This window comes from Alosa sapidissima, chromosome 7, assembly GCF_018492685.1.
Source record: "Alosa sapidissima isolate fAloSap1 chromosome 7, fAloSap1.pri, whole genome shotgun sequence".
NCBI classification, from domain to species: domain Eukaryota; kingdom Metazoa; phylum Chordata; class Actinopteri; order Clupeiformes; family Clupeidae; genus Alosa; species Alosa sapidissima.
This window is the reverse complement of record NC_055963.1, coordinates 15362261-15381214: the sequence shown is the minus strand read 5'-3', so window position 1 is coordinate 15381214 and position 18954 is coordinate 15362261. Positions and strand designations below refer to the sequence as shown.

At 45.0% G+C, this 18954-nt stretch overlaps 1 protein-coding gene across 2 annotated transcripts in view; it reads right to left on the bottom strand.

Annotated features, from left to right (window-relative positions):
* The window catches only part of slc12a5b (solute carrier family 12 member 5b), a 79878-nt gene extending 61346 nt beyond the window's left edge, over window positions 1-18532 (bottom strand). For both annotated transcript variants that reach the window (XM_042098297.1, XM_042098298.1), the window contains exon 1: window positions 18087-18532. In XM_042098297.1, the coding sequence (XP_041954231.1) occupies window positions 18087-18141 (55 nt within the window). In that variant the 5' untranslated portion in view covers window positions 18142-18532. The remainder of the gene's footprint in view (window positions 1-18086) is intronic.
* Between the last annotated feature and the right edge of the window lie 422 nt (window positions 18533-18954).

Genomic DNA, 18954 nt, shown 5'->3' with positions numbered 1-18954 from the left:
GTGTGTGTGTGTGTGTGTGTGTGTCTAGGGCAGCCATGTCCGTGGGCCGTAGTGCAGCTGGGGGTGTCTGTCCGAGTGGGAGAGATGGATGTAGGGGCCGGATTAGATTGAGCTACATTTCATAATCTCCGTTCGCACAAGACAGAGAGGGGGGGGGGGGGGGGGGGGGGGGAGTCAGATGTGTTAGCAGCTTAGGCTGGGGGGGGATTAGCGAATATGTGAGAGGAAGAGTCATGGGCGAGAGCAATGTGTGTGAGGAGGTAGGTGTGTTTCACTCAACGTGTTAACACACAGAGAAATAACCTTATAATAGCTATATGCACACATACATTATATTAGAACACAAAACTTGGATGGGTATTAATAGCTCCAAGGTAATTGTGCTCAGATACCTGATGTTGTAGGCTAATTTCTAATCTCAGATACCTGATATTGTAGGCTAATTTCTAATCTCAGTGTGTACTCTGTGCGTCCGCTCCGAGCTTCATCTCTCCCTCTCCCTCTGTCTTCCTGTTTCATTTCAGCTTCCAAAAATCATCCTCATCCTTCCCTTCTTTTCCTTGTCCCCCTTTTCTCTCCCTCCCTCCCTCCCTCCCCCGCTCCATGCCCTTTATCCTCTCCACAAAATGGCCCCTGCCTTCCCCTCCCAGAAACAGCTGTCCATCGTAATTTGGCAAAGCTGTAAATCAAACTGCAAGTGCATCAGCGGAATTACCATGAAGCCACGATATTAAAATCCTGTATATGGCATTAAGAGGAAGCTCTTATATAATACAATGCTCTTCTGCAGTGACATAACATGCAACACACTCCGCTATTACATAACAACTGTGTGTGCTGTGAGATCCAGCCAGAGTGCGGCTCACACCTTCATACATCCACACCAACACACACACACACACACACACACAAACACACACACAAGCTTCTAGAACAAGTGCTGTCAACACAGCGATCAATAAATGGAATTAATGCGTTTGTTCTTTTGGGTGCTGTAAGTCACCCAAGAACATGCAGCGATCTGTCAAAAAACGGTAAATTATTTGCCGTTTCCCTTACAAGTGTGCTCACCCGTGACCCCACCTAACCCTCCTGCCCCCTGGTCCTGCCCTCTGCCCCATCCTCAGATACACCTGTGCCAAGTACCCTTCTTCAAAGGAAATACTAATAGCCTTTACATAAGTTTCTCCAGAGCAACCTGGAGCCCGGATGACGAACATTTCAGTGACGGTAAAAAAAAAAACAGCACTGCAGCCATTCACCCACAATCTGCACGCCACACCCACAGCAAGGACCTGCAGCCACTGTGTTGGCCATTGAGAGCGCAGAGGGGGCTGAGACAGGAAGTGCACGCGCTACAGTAGCAGTGACATCATAAAACACTGTACGTACACTTGCCTACTCAAGGTCCTCTGTCAGCAAAATGACAATGCCATCAGCCTGGGTGGCATTAGTGTATAGGCAATCATGCAAATTGATGTCAGGCCCAACCGGTGGCCGGGATGAGAGGGGCGACATCTGGCAAGCAGATTAAACCATTTCACAGAAAGGACGTTCAGGAAGAGTTTCTTTTTTTTCAGGAATTGAAAAAGCTAACAAGAGAAGCCCACACGGACGTTGTCAGACACACTAACCTTGAGAAGTGATTCATTCATCAGCCCACACCAACACACCCAGCCCTGACCTGCCTCCACCCGAGTGCTTACACCCACCCCCACCCTAGCCTCTAGCAGTGTGCTTCTTCAGGTAAGTGTCGCAATCACCATTTGGCTCTCCCAGAGAGTGCGGTAGTGCCGTCTGCAATGGCTGCGCACCCTGTTCCAGCGGTATGGTTAAGGACGCCGCCTACCACCTCATCCATCGCGGTGGCGGGCGGCACCACAGGGTCAAGCGAAGATGGCGCACTGGGGGGGGGACTGGAGGCGGCGCACGCTTTAATGAATCATCGAGGCTCAAGGCCTCGCGTTCGCTGTGGGTTGGAGCCACTCAGATGTTGGAGTCATGTCCGTCAGGGATGAGACACTGAGTGCCGTGAGGGACCAGAGCCGAAGGTGGTGGTGCTGGTGGAGGTGGTGGGGTTGGAGGTCGGATGGGGACGTGCGAGAGTCATCTCATCATGGGTGGCTTTCGTGACATGGCATGGCGTAGGTTTGGGCAGCTCTCCAAGTTAGTGTCCTAATTTGCTGAAATGTGAGACATGTGAGATGTAATCTTGCATTCTCTCTCTCTCTCTCTCTCTCACACACCTCATATTACTCTCCCTATCTATCTATCTATCTCTCTCTCTCTCTCTCACTCTGTTTATTTAACCTCTAAAACAGTCTGTACCATCTGCGACTTGATACCCACTTGCCCTGTGACACAGACAGATCCCTGACATGGCACCCTGGCACCATGCTGACCGACAGCCACCCAATCTTCTCCTGACCACGGCAACAACCCTTTCTGCCCTTTTTGAGAGTTCGTCCCCTTAGAATTATAAGGTTCCATCTGACATTTTTGTCAAAAATGAATTATTGACATATTCTTAATCTGTGACACCTTGCAGTGGGGGTAACATCTGTCACAACTCTGAGGGGCAGATGTACGAAGAAAGCATAAATGCCAATGTTTTCCGCCTGCAGAAATCACGCGCTGTGCCTTACCTAATTGTGTGGAGTTTACTAAGCTTTCACTTCATCATGTAAACACAGTACTCATTACCGCCCGTCACCACCCTTTAATATAATTTGTGATGGCCACAACAGGGCACTATACTGTACATCAATCACAGGCGGAGTTGAATTGAGTCAGCCGGTGATAACATTAAAAGGAATCAAATCAAAAGTTTAGAAATCATGAAGTAATACGATATAAGACGTCAACAAACAGCAAGATAATGCTGTTATTTTTCTCCATTTCAGTAAAAGTTGCTTTCGACATTGTTCAAAGCCGAACTGGTGCTGGTGTACTGAATAGTTATTCTGATGTTTCTCGAAGTTTCTCCTCTTGATACGTTTAACCGCAATTTTTCACCTACTTTGAAAAGGTGGCATTTCTTCACGGCAAAGCGTGCAATGTTTTCATGCATATGCCGGAATACCTAATCAATTTCTCTTAACACTTCTCCTGTTTTTGCAAGAGACTCCCATTTGTCCCTGGAGCATCCCATACCTGTAAATGCACATGCATGAGTAAGAAAGTGCAGCTTGCCTGGCCACTCTCCTGTGCCCCATACAATGCCTTTTCACTCAAATGCAATCAATTTGTAGTACACACCATGCCATGTTTTAAGGCGCAAATAAAGCATGAAGCATTCGCTAATGTCCTTTTAGTGTGTCGGTTCTGTAGCATGAGTCTGTCATTCATTTTCTTTTTAACTAATGTTATCATAAAAAAAACAATGACTGTGATGATCAAATTAGGCATATGTGTTAGGTATTCATCTGCAATAAAACATGCAGACAACCACCAAAAAACCCATATGGTGTGTTATTATCAGTAGTTAGAGCTTGTGCCGACTTATGCAGGACCACACTGTTTGGATATATCCATTTATCAGCCATGCTGCAGAGAGCAGTGTGTGTGAGGGGTGGGGGGGGGGGGGGGGGCACGTACGCTCTCCTCACTACACTCTCAATTCTCTTCAGCACCTTTTTTATTGATAGCCAATCAGTCACTCTCACACCAATCAATACTCCTCGGCCGTGAGAAATGTGCCAATCAGTTTACCTCTGACTCCTCTCACCATGGTAACGGACTTTTCTCCCTGTTGCTGAGAAAGAAAGCACATGCTGAGAGGAGAGCCTTCCTTCCTCCATGTTCTCAGTCATTTCAATAGGCCCACACAGCAGCAGAATATAGCCTAAACACTATATGGAAAAAGTATTGGGACACTTAAAACACTTACTTTATGTGTTTAATTTATTGCCACAGGAAATTAAATCAAGCACATAGTCGTGCAGTTTGCATTCACAAACATTTGCAAAAGAATGGGTCATTCTGACATTCTGCTGAAATGGCTCAGTCATTTCAAATATGGTAAGCCTACTGTCATAGGTGTTCACACTTGGTTCACAAAGCAAGGTCCAACATCAGTGCCTGACCTCACTAACACTCTTATGAATTATACAAGTACATTATTCAAGAAAGCACAAATAATGCGATGGAAACACAGTTTCCATGTGTTTGGGGAAAGTCTATCAAATCGAATATCTTTGTGCATGGTGCCATACACCCATTCCATAGCCTACATTTCAATTCTGCAACATAGTAATTTCACCTACTAGTCGTTTAATTTAATACACATTATAGAAATGTGATAACTACAATTCTATGATGCTATCAACCCCCACCGAGTCAGCTCACTGTAGGTTCCCATCTAGCTCCCCGGGAAATTCAACCAAAATCAACGAGCCTTCAACGGAAACTAGCAAGACTAGAGACAGACGTAGCAGTTGGCTTTCTCTCTAATTTAGGCTACGCCTACTCCATTAAAACATGAGTTGAAATATGCACGGAAAACAACATTTTACCAAAGATTGTTAAGGCGGAGCAAGATATTTCATCAGGAGCCACTTCCGGGAACCCGGATCGCACGAGGGGGGGGGGGGGGGGGGTCAAAATCCCCCTTTATGCAGAGCAGAGGCAGCGACTGCTCTATTGAAGTCTATGGGCATAGCTCAGAATTTCACCACATATGCTAAGGTCTTGGTTCTATAGAGTTAGGAATGTGAATTTTGGGCACATTTTCATGATCCTCAAACCCTTCTGAACATTTCAGGTACATTTTTAGCATTTTTGAGCAATCCAGTCTGGAGAAAATCAACCTTATATCAGGTGTGCGCCGGTTATTTCTGCCGCTGCTGTTGGCCGGTTGCAACTTACGCTCGTCAATACGTCATCGACACGCCTCTTTATGCAGACAGGATTCGATCCCCATTTCGCGCCCATAGACATGAACTACGACGAAGTATCTTGCTCCGCCTTAACAATCTTTGATTTTACCATGTAGTAGTAGCCCTGGCAGCTGCCGCTAGGGGCGCGTCTAGATTTCTAGGCTAATGTAGTAGCCTACTGGCAATATATATCCGTGTATAGTGTATATGCTAGAAGGCTTCATAGGCTTTTTTAGCCTGACGTCGTCATACTCAATGCTAGTCAGAATTTGAGTCTGATACGGCTCCATTGGGACATGATTATTGGGGCATGTTTCAACCAATACAAGGGGGGAAATGCCTCTGCACTCAATTGGATCAGAGCAACAAAATAGCTTACCGTGAGCTGTAGGAAGAACACCCGAACTATCCTTCTTCTCTACAAATACCTTAAAGAGAAACTATGCAGTATTGGCCATTTCTTCACTGTTTTCTCGGTTTTTGCTTCTTTTCGCTGGCTCTGTCATGACGAATGTCTGAAAAGCTACCTTGTTCTAGCCGGTGCCTGGCGTGCATGTGTATTTAAATGCAGTAAAGAAATGTGTTACACTCGTTATACTTCCTGACACTGAGGCCATCTGCCCACTGGCCCAAAGTTGCAAGGGTGGTTTTTCCGCTCACAGGCGCTAGGGGGAAGCGAGACGGCCACCATTCAACCTGAAAAAAGTCATATAACCATTCCAATGACTCCAAAGCTGTTAAGTTAAGGTAAATTAAGCTAAAATAAAAATGCATAGTTCGCCTTTAACATTGTTTTCTGGTCGTTTTTTAAAGTTATTCCGCTGTCAATATCTTGTACAACACCTGATAGTGAAATCTAAGACAACAAAATATGTAGCAGGGTATACTGTAGGCTATTCGGAAAAACGGATATTTCCCCTCCTTCGTTTTTAAAAATAATTTTGTTCACACAGATGCTAAAAACAGCTGGGGAAGGGTGTCACAAACCCCTCGAGCAAAACAGATGGCCAATCAGGGATTCCAAACATATGAATGAACAACATGTCACAATGCAAAAATACTCTTTTCCCTTGATGAAATTGAAACCGGAGTTTTCCCACATATCTACTTTGGCAAGAGTTTTCAAAAATAATATGCATTTTTCCTGGGTTAATGGGGTCTTAGAAGCCATCTGTCTAGCTTCTAGCCACAGTGTTTTTGTTGCAAACGAAATCAACATAAGCGTGCTCAGATGACGTGACAGGCACTGTTGCTCATCTGTCCATCATCGTACAAAGCCCAATTTGATTGGTCGGAACAGCTCTGGTTCGGGTTGCTCCAAAACGGAACAAGTCCAGGCTAACTTCCCGACCTCAAATGTTGTGGGCGGGGCTAAATTTGGCTGATATCTTGGGCACCGTTTCCCGAAAGCATCGTAAGCCTAAGAGCATCGTAAAGTCCCTCTTACAAACGTCTTAAGATTTGCCGACTGTTTCCCAAAACCATCGTAGCTTAAGAGCATTGTGAAAACACTTGCAGATCTACAAGTGCTCCAGAGTTCTCACTACCGGCTAAGAGCGTCTTAAAGCAACACCAAAGAGTTTTTTGTACCTTGAAATAATGTTTCCAAAATTGTTTCCGTGGTTCATCAACTCGTAAAAGGGTGAACGGCACTTCTGCATTCGCTTCGCAGCCCTCTATCGGCTGTAACCGCACTAAGTAAGTTTGCCAGATCGGGTAGCGGGTTTGTAGTTCGATGGAATGAGACATAAGAAACTACAAATTTGACTTGCATGATGTCGCAATACATCATACTTTCATAAAATCATGCAACATATTCTACCTTGTCTATGGACATCGTTATTTGCAAAGCCGTTGCTGGATAAACAAATAGCGTGCGTGCGACAGAGGAAAAGTTCTTTGGTGTTGCTAACAGTAGGCTACTTTTCACTTAGGTCACCAACAGGACATACAGAGGAATTACAACTTAGAATACATCATCCCATTCTTTATTGTATTTAGGCCTACTTGTGATGAATCAGAGTTTTAGCGTGCAAAATAGCATACATTTAAAGATGCCCTGCCACACGTATTTCATTACTTTGTGGTAATGTCTGAAGTTCTACTCTGTAACATTTTTTGTGGAAAACATGCCTTGGTTACCTTGTTTCAAGCCATTCTAGTGTGGTATTGAAAGCCTGCATGAAGACTCGGCTCGATTTGCAGTTCTCATTAATATTCAACGAGCTAAGCTGCTTGACTCTGATTTACGGAGGGGACATGAGCAAAAAAAAAAAAGTTTAGTTTCATGTGCTCAAGTGAAACTTTCATGCGCACGCAAAACCTTTTCACATGAAACTTTCATGTGCGCACACGAAACTTTCACGTGAGCACATGAAACTTTCACGTGAGCACATGCACATAAAACTTTCACGTGCGCACATGAAAGTTTCCCGTGAGCACATGAAACTAAACTTTAGATTTTTTTTGCTCATGTCCTGTACTGATTGGCTAACAGCTAGTAGGTTTCGTCCATAACATGACAGCCGTTATCAACTAATTTTAGCTTCATGGCATGAACTTAGCTTGGCTAGCGAGTGCTAGCATTGTCCAAATGTGCATAAAACCTGCTAGGCTAGCGAGTTCATTAAACCTGTATAACATAGCACCTCCTTGAGTTGACAATTACGTGTTACTTACAGGCACTGGTCGTAGACTGCGATGGTAGCCTGCTCCAGGCTTCAACAGCAACCTTTTTGCAAAGCCTGTGGCATTGTTCCAAAAAATAAACTGAAGCCATTTGATCCTCAAGTCAGGGTTCTTGGGCAAAATGCATTGTTGAAGTTCTATTTGTGCATAGCGCTAGCCTGGAAAATCCAGACCCTGATAATCTAGAAAGATTAAGGGTCTGGCCAAGAACAATGTAATGGCCCAACTCGAGGGGCGGCACCAAGCATGCATTTAAAAATCTCACTGCACGCAATTGGACACTAGACCATGTTTACTCTGAATGATTTCGGACTTCAGCACAATCGGATAACACTACGACCAATGTGTACTGTCCTCCAACGTTGCAGCGCTGTCTTCATCAGTTTAGCTGGTTCCCCGGAATGTTGGGGTAAAAGTAACATGCATCATTGCTCTTTGCCAGAGTGTCTCGCAGAGACAATTCCATTGTCCTCTCGCGAGAACTCTGGATTTCCAGGGTAGCATAGCGCACAAGTCCTGACATTCAGCCTTTCTTGCATAGGCCTAAGAAAACTGTCAGAGCTAAACGAATTTTGTGGGCATGGTCTCAACTGGGCGAGCTCATGAATAGTAATGAGCTCATCAATTCCACGTCAATCTGAAGAGCTTTTGCAATTTGCCTAATTTCTATGCTTATTTCTTTTCAGTGGATAGAGCTGACAGAGGAGTTACTGTAGCTGTTCATTTTCACATTCACGACATATCACAAACACATATGGACCTAACATGTTTTAAAAAATACAAGTAAAAACGGTTTTGTGTGGCAGGGCACCTTTAATGGTCATACAGTAATAATGTGATTAAAAGCAGACAAAAATGCTATCAAGTTATGAAACGAGACGTTGTTAAAATAGTTTACCATTATCTTTGCTAAGTGAAGGCTATATTTTATTAGGCGTATGAGGTAAAAGCAGAGAAAGGAACATGTAGTTTATGTTCTCCCATGTTCGGGAAACAGTCAGAAAAACCAAACGAACGATCGTAAGATGAATAGTAGAAAACCCTCGTAAGTGCGTGTCTCCGTCGTTATCGGGAAACGGGGCCTAGGCCTATATCAAAACCCCAAAGGCTTATAGGTTTAAGTTTGTTTGTTGAACAGATACAGGAACAAATAATGGCATATTTAGACAGTTTTATATATCATCTTAGAGGCTTTTTTTGCTCTGTGTATAATGTACAAAGACCCGACCCAGCTGTGGGTTGAGGCTGGGAGTCATTCATCTGCAAATGGTCTCTGCACTAGGGCACTCGAGCTCCGTTGCCCTGTATAGTCCTTGAGACAGAGGGGATGGTCGGAACCATCTGAGAGGAATACGTTTTATCGTGATTTTTGGCAAGGTATATAATACCACCCTAGAGTTAGAAAATAAGTGATAGCATTACATTGGTAGTAGCTTTTTGTGTGTTATCACCCTGCATATTATATGATTATGCAGGGATATATTAACAGGTAAATAGGCTAAAAATTAACTAATAGATATCCCCACAAAACTTCCACAGCCGATTATTTACATTAAATTAATATTTTTTTTATTGGAAGTTTTCTGAAATATTATGTATATGTAAATAAGTCATTATCTAATGAAATATGCAATCATTTGCATACATTTCAAGTCCAGAAATCTTAACACATTGGATAAAGTCAGGTTCAAAATTCTCATTTTTGTTTTTTTTATTTTGGAGACATTAGAGCAAATGTTATTCCTAAAATGCTATATTTTTGATAATGTCTTCGTACATTTTCTGAAAACCCATGTTATAGATGTTCCATTTTGTTCTATTCTGTTTTATTTACTTTCGATACTATAGTTTACAAATCATATGAACCTCCTCTATAAAATCTGGTGAAGATGTCTGGTTCAGAGTTCAGACTCGATAATAGATTTTTTTAATGGCAAATTATTTTGTATTTCAGTAGATCATTTACATACTTATAAATAACATTTCAGAAAAGTTTCAATACAAAACAATATTGACTTAATGTAAATAATCAGCTGTGGAAGTTTTTTGGGGATCTATTAGTTACATTTGTTAGCCTATTGACCTATAAGATATCCCTCCATAGAAATACAGTGGACATAAAGAGGCTAATAAAACACATAAATCTACCCCAAATGCTATCACATATTGTCTAATTCTAGGGTGGTTTACTTTGTCAAAAATCACTATGAGACTCATTCCCCTTGAATGGTACCGATTGACCAAAATTAGGGGGTCTGGTTCAAGGACTAGTAGCTCTTGCTGTTGACTCCTCTGTGTTCACCAAGTAAATGCTTCATTACCCAGCAACAGTGTTTTGATGACGCATTTGTTAACCAGTGTCTATTAAACTGTTTTCTGTCCTCTCCTGCACTGCAGCTCAGTAGAAAACCCAGCCTTGCCTTGTCTGCGTAGCTGTGTGTGTGTGTGTGTGTGTGTGTGTGTGTGGACTAATAACTAGCTCAAACAGCGGACGATATATCTGTTTTCATAGAACAGTGTTTTTACACAGAGGGATGGCTGAGCACTTCATCAAAGACCATAAGAAAAGACAAACCTGCACAAGGTCACCGTAGAGGTGAAGGAGCCTCTGTTCGACTGTTCGACTCTGACTGAATAATCAGACAACTAAACATCTGCCATCCACCAGAAATAATAATAATAACACTCTGTGTGTGTCTGTGTGTTCGTGTCCAAGAGAGAGAAAGAGAGCAGGAGAAAGATACTGGCAAGGTTACGGAAAGCGTTTGATATTCTATCGGGTGTTTGTGCTGATGTGTGTGTTATAGAGCGGCGCACAATAACAGAAAGGTGATTAGAGAGAAACGCACTCTGGGGATTCTCGAGTCTCTCTGCGGCCGCAGTCTACAGCTTGGCTGAACTGCACAGACACATCAATACGCTGGGCCCCTGGCCCACACGCAACATACAACAGATATGCCCCACACAATAACACACACAATGCACAACCCATATGTAAGGCATGAAATATTGATGACAGACAAAAGAACAGGTGATACATGCATCAATGCACATCATATATGTCAACTACATACATGCATAGGTATATGTTACGCCATATAGCATATGCTAGAAATATATATGTGTACTGCAAAATCATAAAGTCTCCACAGATCATCAAGGTCATATCAAAGGCAACGGCTGAGGTGGCATATGTTTGGTTGTCATCATAATATTATCTTCGCTTTTATATGATTCAGAAGCAACTACTACCCTCAGTGTGCAGCTTTATTACACAACAAAGATAAAGTGTTTGTGTGCGTGTGTGTGCGCGTGTGCGTGTGCACTGATAAAGGCTTAAACTCCATCCCTCTCTAATGCTGACCGCCACATCTGAGGCCCTGTGCCGTCCGGCCCGAGGCAGCATCCGCATCCCGAGATGAGAAGCGAGCTCTCAGAGGAATCTCTCATCATCACACGCTCGCACACTGCGGTCTCTCACAACTCTTTGTGGGAGGAAAATGGATTTTTTCCTCTGATCAGATATTAAATCACTTGGACACGCAGGACTGACCCGCAGCACTTCTCTCAGCACACACACACACACATACATGCACACACACACACACACACACACACACACACACGCACATATACAGACACATGCACACGCATACACACACAGACACACTTTCCCAGCAATAATGATAACAATCTGTCTAGCAATCTGACAGCCAAAGCCATGGCGTATTTTATCAGGCCAATCATTCCCCATTTGTCTTCCAATTACGAACCAGCACAGCCCCACACACACACACTGCCCATCTCACACAAACAACTCGCATTCAGAACCCATCGCATCTCATCATGATAGCCTGCCCACGTGTGTGTGACTGTGTATGTGTGTGTGTGTGTGTGTTTATTAGAAAGAGATTGTGTGTCGGGCAGAGAATAAATGGAAAAAAAGCCAGCAAAAGAGAAAAGGAGAATAACAGCCAGCTCCAGAACATTTTCTAGTGGAGGACAGGAAATTAAATATCCACTTGTGAAATCCCCCATCTTGTGAGAAGGGTGGAGAGCGTGACCTCCCATTAGGCATGTAGATGGAAAAGCCCGCCCTCAGCTGCCTGGCGACACACACACACACTCAATCAAACACACTAAATGCTGCTCACTTGTCCAATCAATACCAGCATGCGGGGGGGGGGGGGGGGGGGTGGGGGGGGGGGTGTTGGAGAGTGGAATTCAAATGATTCAGATGCCACAGTCGCTGATTAGTATGAAATAGAGCACTTTCATAAGAAAATACCAGTGGGTTAGTCAACTGGTAAATGTGTATGTTGGCGAAGGTTTGTGAGTAGGTAGATAGCTGAATATATGTACGTAACTGTATACAGTAGGCTACACTATTATTCAAAAGTTTGGAATCACCCACTAAAAGATACAGATCAGAAATAATAATGATTTCATCATCATTTCATGAGTTCGTCATTATTTGCCGACAGCAAAATTTACAGCCATCCTAAAGTTTGCAACTTTACAGTTTGACCGACTTCCAAAAATATCTTGCAGAATTTGGAGCAATGTCTTGGGTCACCGATTTGTTGAAGGGTGAAACTGGCTCGAGTCAAGTGCCTTCCACAGGGTATGGTGTAGTGATGGAGGGTAAAATGATTCCCATTACAAATGACATACTAACCACATAATTACATGCTTGAGAGATGATGTCAAGTACTCTGACATTTTTAGGTGTTATGCCTCACAAAGGTTATTCTCTGTTCTCCAAACATCCAACAACTAGCTTAAACTTCTATGACTATAACAACATTTTTTAATCATCTTGACATTCACTCTTCCATTTTATTCCATATCTGTTCATCTTCGTTTTTTCCCTTGCCTTGGCCAGTCTTGGATAGGTCTATGGATTTGTCTTTGAAATTCTACCCAGGAGGTCAGCGTTATAGGGCCTTGTCACTGTTGATGATCATAGCCTACTGGTGTTTTCCGTCAAGTGAGGCTGTGTGAGACATCTGTTTCTCAAATGAGAAGGTTCTGATGTTTTTTATCGATTTGCTCAGTCGTACGCTGCCGCCCTCAGGCTCTATCTCAACCCTGCAAACTTCCTGTTTTCCTGGCCATTTCTTGCAATGAAAAGTCTCAATTTAAGGATTAGCTAAAGACCCACTACAGCACAAATCAACTTTTTAAATGGTTTAAACTTGTCCTTTGGGTGTTTATACTGTGTTACAAGACATATTATGAGCGGAATAAGCAGTAAACACCATGGCAAAGTATTTCTGGTTTAAATAGGTGCGCTATTTGCTGGAAGGAATCAAAACAGCCTGCCGTTGTCGTATTACATTACATTACATTTAGCAGACACTTCTTGACCAAAGTGACTTACATATGTCAGCTACATTACAAGGGATCACATTGTCCCCGGAGCAACTTGGGGTTAAGTGCCTTGCTCAAGGGCACAACGGTGGAAGCCGGGAATTGAACCGACAACTTTCAGGCTACTGCACGCTAGCCCAGCTCCACAACAGCTCCACATTACAACAGATGGAACCCAATCCTGACTGACCTGCATAGTGGAGTTTGTTACGGGAAATTATAGTTTTCCTAAGGATGCAACTGCACATTTAGCTTTATGATATAAGCAAGCCAATGTCTCAGAGTTAGCTATGTAACATTAGCATACTATTGTTTAAAGCCATTAAAGTTGTCAAACAGAGTTGTATACAGTGTCAGGGGCGGGGCACACACTGAGGGAGATGCATACAAGCCATTTCAAGGTCATGAAGTGGTTTTGGCTGGACTGCATCTTTAACATGAAATACCACTGAAACATAAGAGGAATGGCAGCAGAAAATTGGCCTTGTATGATAATAGATCTTCATGATATTGGCCCTAAATGATCCAATAAAACAGCTAATTACTGCTGAAATCATTTACAACATTGAGTCTGCAGTATCAGATCAATTTTAGATATTTGGATAGAATATCTATTTTATTTTTCTTTCTTCGTGATTTCAAACTTTTGAAAGATAATGTATGCTGCTCAGTATACACAGTATAGAACACAGATGCATTTATTTGTGATTTGTATCTGCCATTGTGTGTATATTTTGTAAGTGCATCTCTAATGTGATTACATGATTACATGTCATTAGGGGTAATGAGGAAGTGAGGGCTCGGGGGGTGAGTAGACAATCAGATGCCCATGGGCAGGGGTGGAGGGCCTGGGCAGAGCCAACGGGCGCATGGCACTGCCACCCTGCCTAACCCTGCACAAAACCTGTTATTACAGGCAGCCAGCTCCCCAGCGGTTTAATGCCATCTTTCTAATGTATCCTCACGTTCAGCCGGTGCCAAGGCTGGAATACAAATCAACAACATTCGCAGGATTACTGTTAAGAAGGAGGCTGGCAAGGAATCGCACCGGCTCAGCGTGAAACAAAACCCAAATGAAAGGGCCACCCGATCCCCCCACCCCACTCGTCCACACAAACACACACATGCATGCACACAAATGCACACACACATGCACACAAACACACCCTTACACATCCTTCACTCTCTTCACCCTCCCATTCATCCTACCATCTACACCCCTCTCTCTCTTTCTCTCTCTCTCTCTCTCTCTTTCTCTCATCCTCTCCTTTACTAAACCTCTGCTTTCTTGGCATTCCTCATCATGAGGTGCTATTGTTGCTTTGATGGGCTCCATTACCTTGCTGTGCACCACTCCGGGGGATGGGCGGCCGGCCGCTACAGACCCCATAATAAGGTCAGCCGTGCAGTGTGTGTGAAGTCTATAGACACATTTCTCTCCTTGAATCCAATTTCTGCTTTTAATCCAATAGAGTCACCAGCCCGCAGACAAATGCCAAGTCGATGAGTGTGATGACACCATCCCAGTGGCCCACAGGAAAGCGAAAGACACGCTGTGCTGCGGTCCGCTCCACTCCGTGGCGACCAGCTTCCCCTCTCTCCCGCTCCGAGCGAGCCATAAAGAGCCGGCCGCCTTATCTGCCAGAGTGCGTCTAACACGAGAGGAAATGTTTGTAGAGCAAAAAAATGACACGTCGTATAAATTTTTATGTGCTGTATAAAGATACCAAATAGCTCCGCAGTCTTCCGGCGTGAACACCTTACACAGGAGGCCTCTGTAGACCAGTGCAGGCATGATGCTGACACACGGAAAGCATATAATGTACCATCCCGAGAGGCCTAAACAAGCTGACCTCAATCAATCATACACAATGACAAGACCAGTCTTAAATACCACAGGGGCCTGGGGCATATGTGGTAATCATGGAAGGTAGTGTGTGTCTGTCTGTCTTTGTGTGTACGTCACGTATGTGTGTGATTGTATGTGTCTTCCTCTGTCTGTATGGATTTGTGCAGCTTAAGTATAAGTGTGTTTGTGTTTTTGTTGGTGTGTGTATGTGTGTGTGTGTGTGTGCGCTGTCTTTTAGCGATCCATTCATCAGCACACCCTCGGGAGCTCTAGGGGGCTATCAGATGCTCAAAGTTCCCCATTCACACACACACACACACACACACACACACACACACACACACACACACACACACACACACACACACGTAGAAGAGGAGGAGGAGGAGGGGCCAGCCAGCTAATCCACATAAACCACCAGATACACTCCTTATGTTCCAAAAATAGCCACAAGCAACACAACGAAAGAAGTGTTTTTACAGCAGAACATGACATTTGGGTCACTCTGGCCATGAAAGACATGTGACGAGCTTCAGAAAGCTCCTACATAACCCTGCTATATAACAGTGTAAAAATGCACACCATGCCACAGAGATGTGTGCACATCTAACAGCCAGTGCAGCACCACAAATAGGCTGTTGCAATGCAATGAGTAATATATGATGGTGTCGAACTGTTTGCGCGTGTGTGTGTGCTGGGTAGGAGGTGGCTTTCACAGGTGATGTGCCTAAAGGGCAGTAATATGTGTTGCTGCTGCTCTGTGTCATGCCAGATGTCCTGATAATCTAAATATGTCTGTAGAAGACGAGGCCAGACCACTGCAGCAGAGCACAGCACAGACCATGTCCCCAATCTCCAGGCAGAGAGCAGCGCTAAACCAGGCCAACACACACACACACGCACAGACGCAGACACACACAAAGCACACACATACAGATATTCAGACACATGCAAATACACACACATACACACACACACTCTCTCTCTCTAATCACAGATATACACCATATATATACATGTATTGTACTATGTGCAAACCCAAATGTACTGTAGTATGCACCTGTCACCTCTGTTTCTCACATACACACACATGCAAATTCATAAACAACTGAATACAAATCGTACAATACTGCATATGCACAGACCCTCCGACACACGGACACAGACACACACACACATACACACACACATGTACAGACATACAAATATGTCTTCTTCATATGCACGCACTCTTCATATGCACGCACTGCCTTGGTGCCTTCTTCTAAAGGTAATGCTAAAATATTCCGCCCCTCTTTAGCACATACCCATCTATCTGCAGTGGTGCTTTGGTAGAGGAGACTCCGAGTTTGCAGCAGAGCTGAGCAGCAGCGAGGGAGGCAGCTGACATCACAGCACCCTGGACAGCGACCACATCACTTACACAGAGCTGCCATATGCCAGCCCGTTTCAGCACCTCAGTTAGTAGCACAGGAACACGGCCGATTTTGGGTGAAATTTCAGCACTTTGGACAGCGCCCATGGTCCAGAGCTAAGACTTAATAATGAGCTTCCGAGAAGCCTTGGATGCTCAGTGAGAAATGTGTGCGTGTGTGTGTGTGTGTGTGTGTGTGTGTGTGTGTGTGTGTGTGTGTGTGTGTGTGTGTGTGTGTGTGTGTGTGTGTGTGTGTGTGTGTGACTTTAGAGAAACGACAGTTCATTTAAAAATAATTCTGTAGTATCATTAGTCCCTTCCAACTGCACCATTACACACATATTGTGAGGAAGAGAAGCCACTCTAAGAGGATGAGCACGCATATGCATGCAGGCAGGCACACATTCACACACACACACACACACACTCACACATCAAAGGGCTGAGAATTTGTTGCAGTGCGCACATAAGAGACAAATCCTAGGCCCCATCTGAGAGCTCTCGAATCTCTTCCACGCTCTCTAAAATATGGCTTACAGAGTCTGTTCATCTCTTTCTCTCTCTCTCTCTCTCTCTCTCTCTCTCTCCCTAACACATCTCTCATTTCTTTTTCCTCATCTATCTGTCTATCTTTTAGCCTCCCTCTTTCATTCTGTCTCTCTCTCTATCTCATCCCTCCATCCTTCTCCAGCTCTCATTTTTATCTATCTGTCACCAAGCAGCCGTAGGCGAGGAGGGGCACCAAGCGAACCAATTCATGAAGTGACAGCGTGTGACAGAGGTAGCCTTCCACGCAGGGTTGCATGGAGAGCACCTGAGTGAGGGATTTAGAGGAGAGGGGGCAGGGATGTGACAGCACTTGGCGGGAGAGAGAGAGAGAGAGTGTGTGTGTGTGTGTGTGATCCGGCGTCCAAGCGAGCCTTCGACGCTCCGGCATCACCGCATGTCAGGCGGCGGCGGCGGCGGACACAGCGGCCGGCAGACGGAGACATGTCAGCTGGAGGGATCAGTGGGGATGCCATGCACCATCAAGATGCCATACTCTGCTGCAAATTTAAATCCAGCCTTTATCAAGCACTGCTACAGATAGATACAGGGGGGAGGGATGGATAGAGAGAGAGAGATACAGAAGGATTGATAGATAGATAGATAGATAGATAGATAGATAGATGAGAGAGAAAAAGAGGGAGAGAGGGAGAGGCTGGCAGGCAGTGGCAGGTTGATGTGTGAGCCCGGGGGAGGTGACCGTGATGAAACTGGACTGTGCTCCCTCGCCAACTAGCAGAGCCACACTGGAGTCAACCCGATGCTGCAGCAAGCATCTCTCTCTCCCTCCTTTTATCCCCCCCTCTCTCTCTCCCTCCTTTTCTCCCCCCCATCTCTCTCTCTCTTTTTCTCTTCATCTCTCGTTTCCTCTCATCCAAACACAGATGCTGATTATCACACACATTCACAATTAACTGACACATACACACACAAACACACTGATATGCAATCCACGTACTCACACACACACACACACACACACACACACACATCCACACACACGCACACACAGAGGCAGACTCACGTGCAATCACTCGCAAACTTAATCACACGTGCACTGCCCCTCTCCAGGCAGAGAAAAAGCATTATTATTCTCCTCACAGCAGCCTTGCAGTAAAAGCTCACCAACACACACGCGCACACACACACACACACACACACACACACACAGACACACATACACACACACACACACACACACTTTGCTGCTGCAAAGAGGGTGATACAGTACAATGCTGTCCAACTCTCTGCATACAAAGTGCAGCCACCCACATACACGTCAACACACACACACACACACACCCACACACACATACACACACACTGGGGGGTGACTCACCCTGACTGTTGGGTCCTCCATCCCCCTCTTCTCCGTCTGTCACGTTGTTTAGCATCCTGGCCTCTTCAGAGACTAGGCACCGGCTTCAGCTGCCTTCTGTCTCCGCGGCTCCGCACCAAACAAATGCAGAGAAAGAGAGAGACAGAGAGAGAAAAAACACCCTCCCTCGCTCACGCAGCCACGGAGGAGGAGGAGAAGCAGTGTGGGCTCTCGACGACTCTCTCTTCTTCCTTTTCTCTCTTTCTCGCTCGCTCGTTCTTGCTCTCTCTCTCTCTCTCTCTCTTTTTCCCCCTCTCCTCTGGTTAAGCGGAAGAGCAGTGACAAGGAGAGAGAGGCAAGAGGAGTCTTCGACTGGGCAGATTTCAGACTTCTTGTCGTGATGTGCCTTGCGTATTGCGTGACTCTCTCTCTCCCTCCCTCTCTCTCTCTCTCTCTCCCTCCCTCTCTCTCTCTCTCTCTCCCTCCTCTCTCTCTCTCTCCCCTCTCTCTCTCTCTCTCTCTCTCTCTCTCTCCCTCTCTCTCTCTCTCTCTCTCTCTCTCTCTCTCTCTCTCTCTCTCTCTTGCTCTCTCTCTCCAGGAGGAGGAGGGTAAGGAGAGGGACTGGCTGCAGGGGTGTAGCTGATGATGGAATGCCTCAGAGCTCGAGCGGTCTATCGCTGCGTGTGCGTGCGCTCACACACACGCACATACACACACTACACACGCGTTCGCACGCTTACACTCTGACACACACGCGCATAGGCGTGCGCACGCAGACACTGTGTTCACGCTCTCTCTCTGTGTGCTTGCCTGCCGCACAGCCAAAGAGCAGCCTGACAGCCTAAGCCTGACCACTACATTCATCAAGCATTCACAAGGTATTATCCCC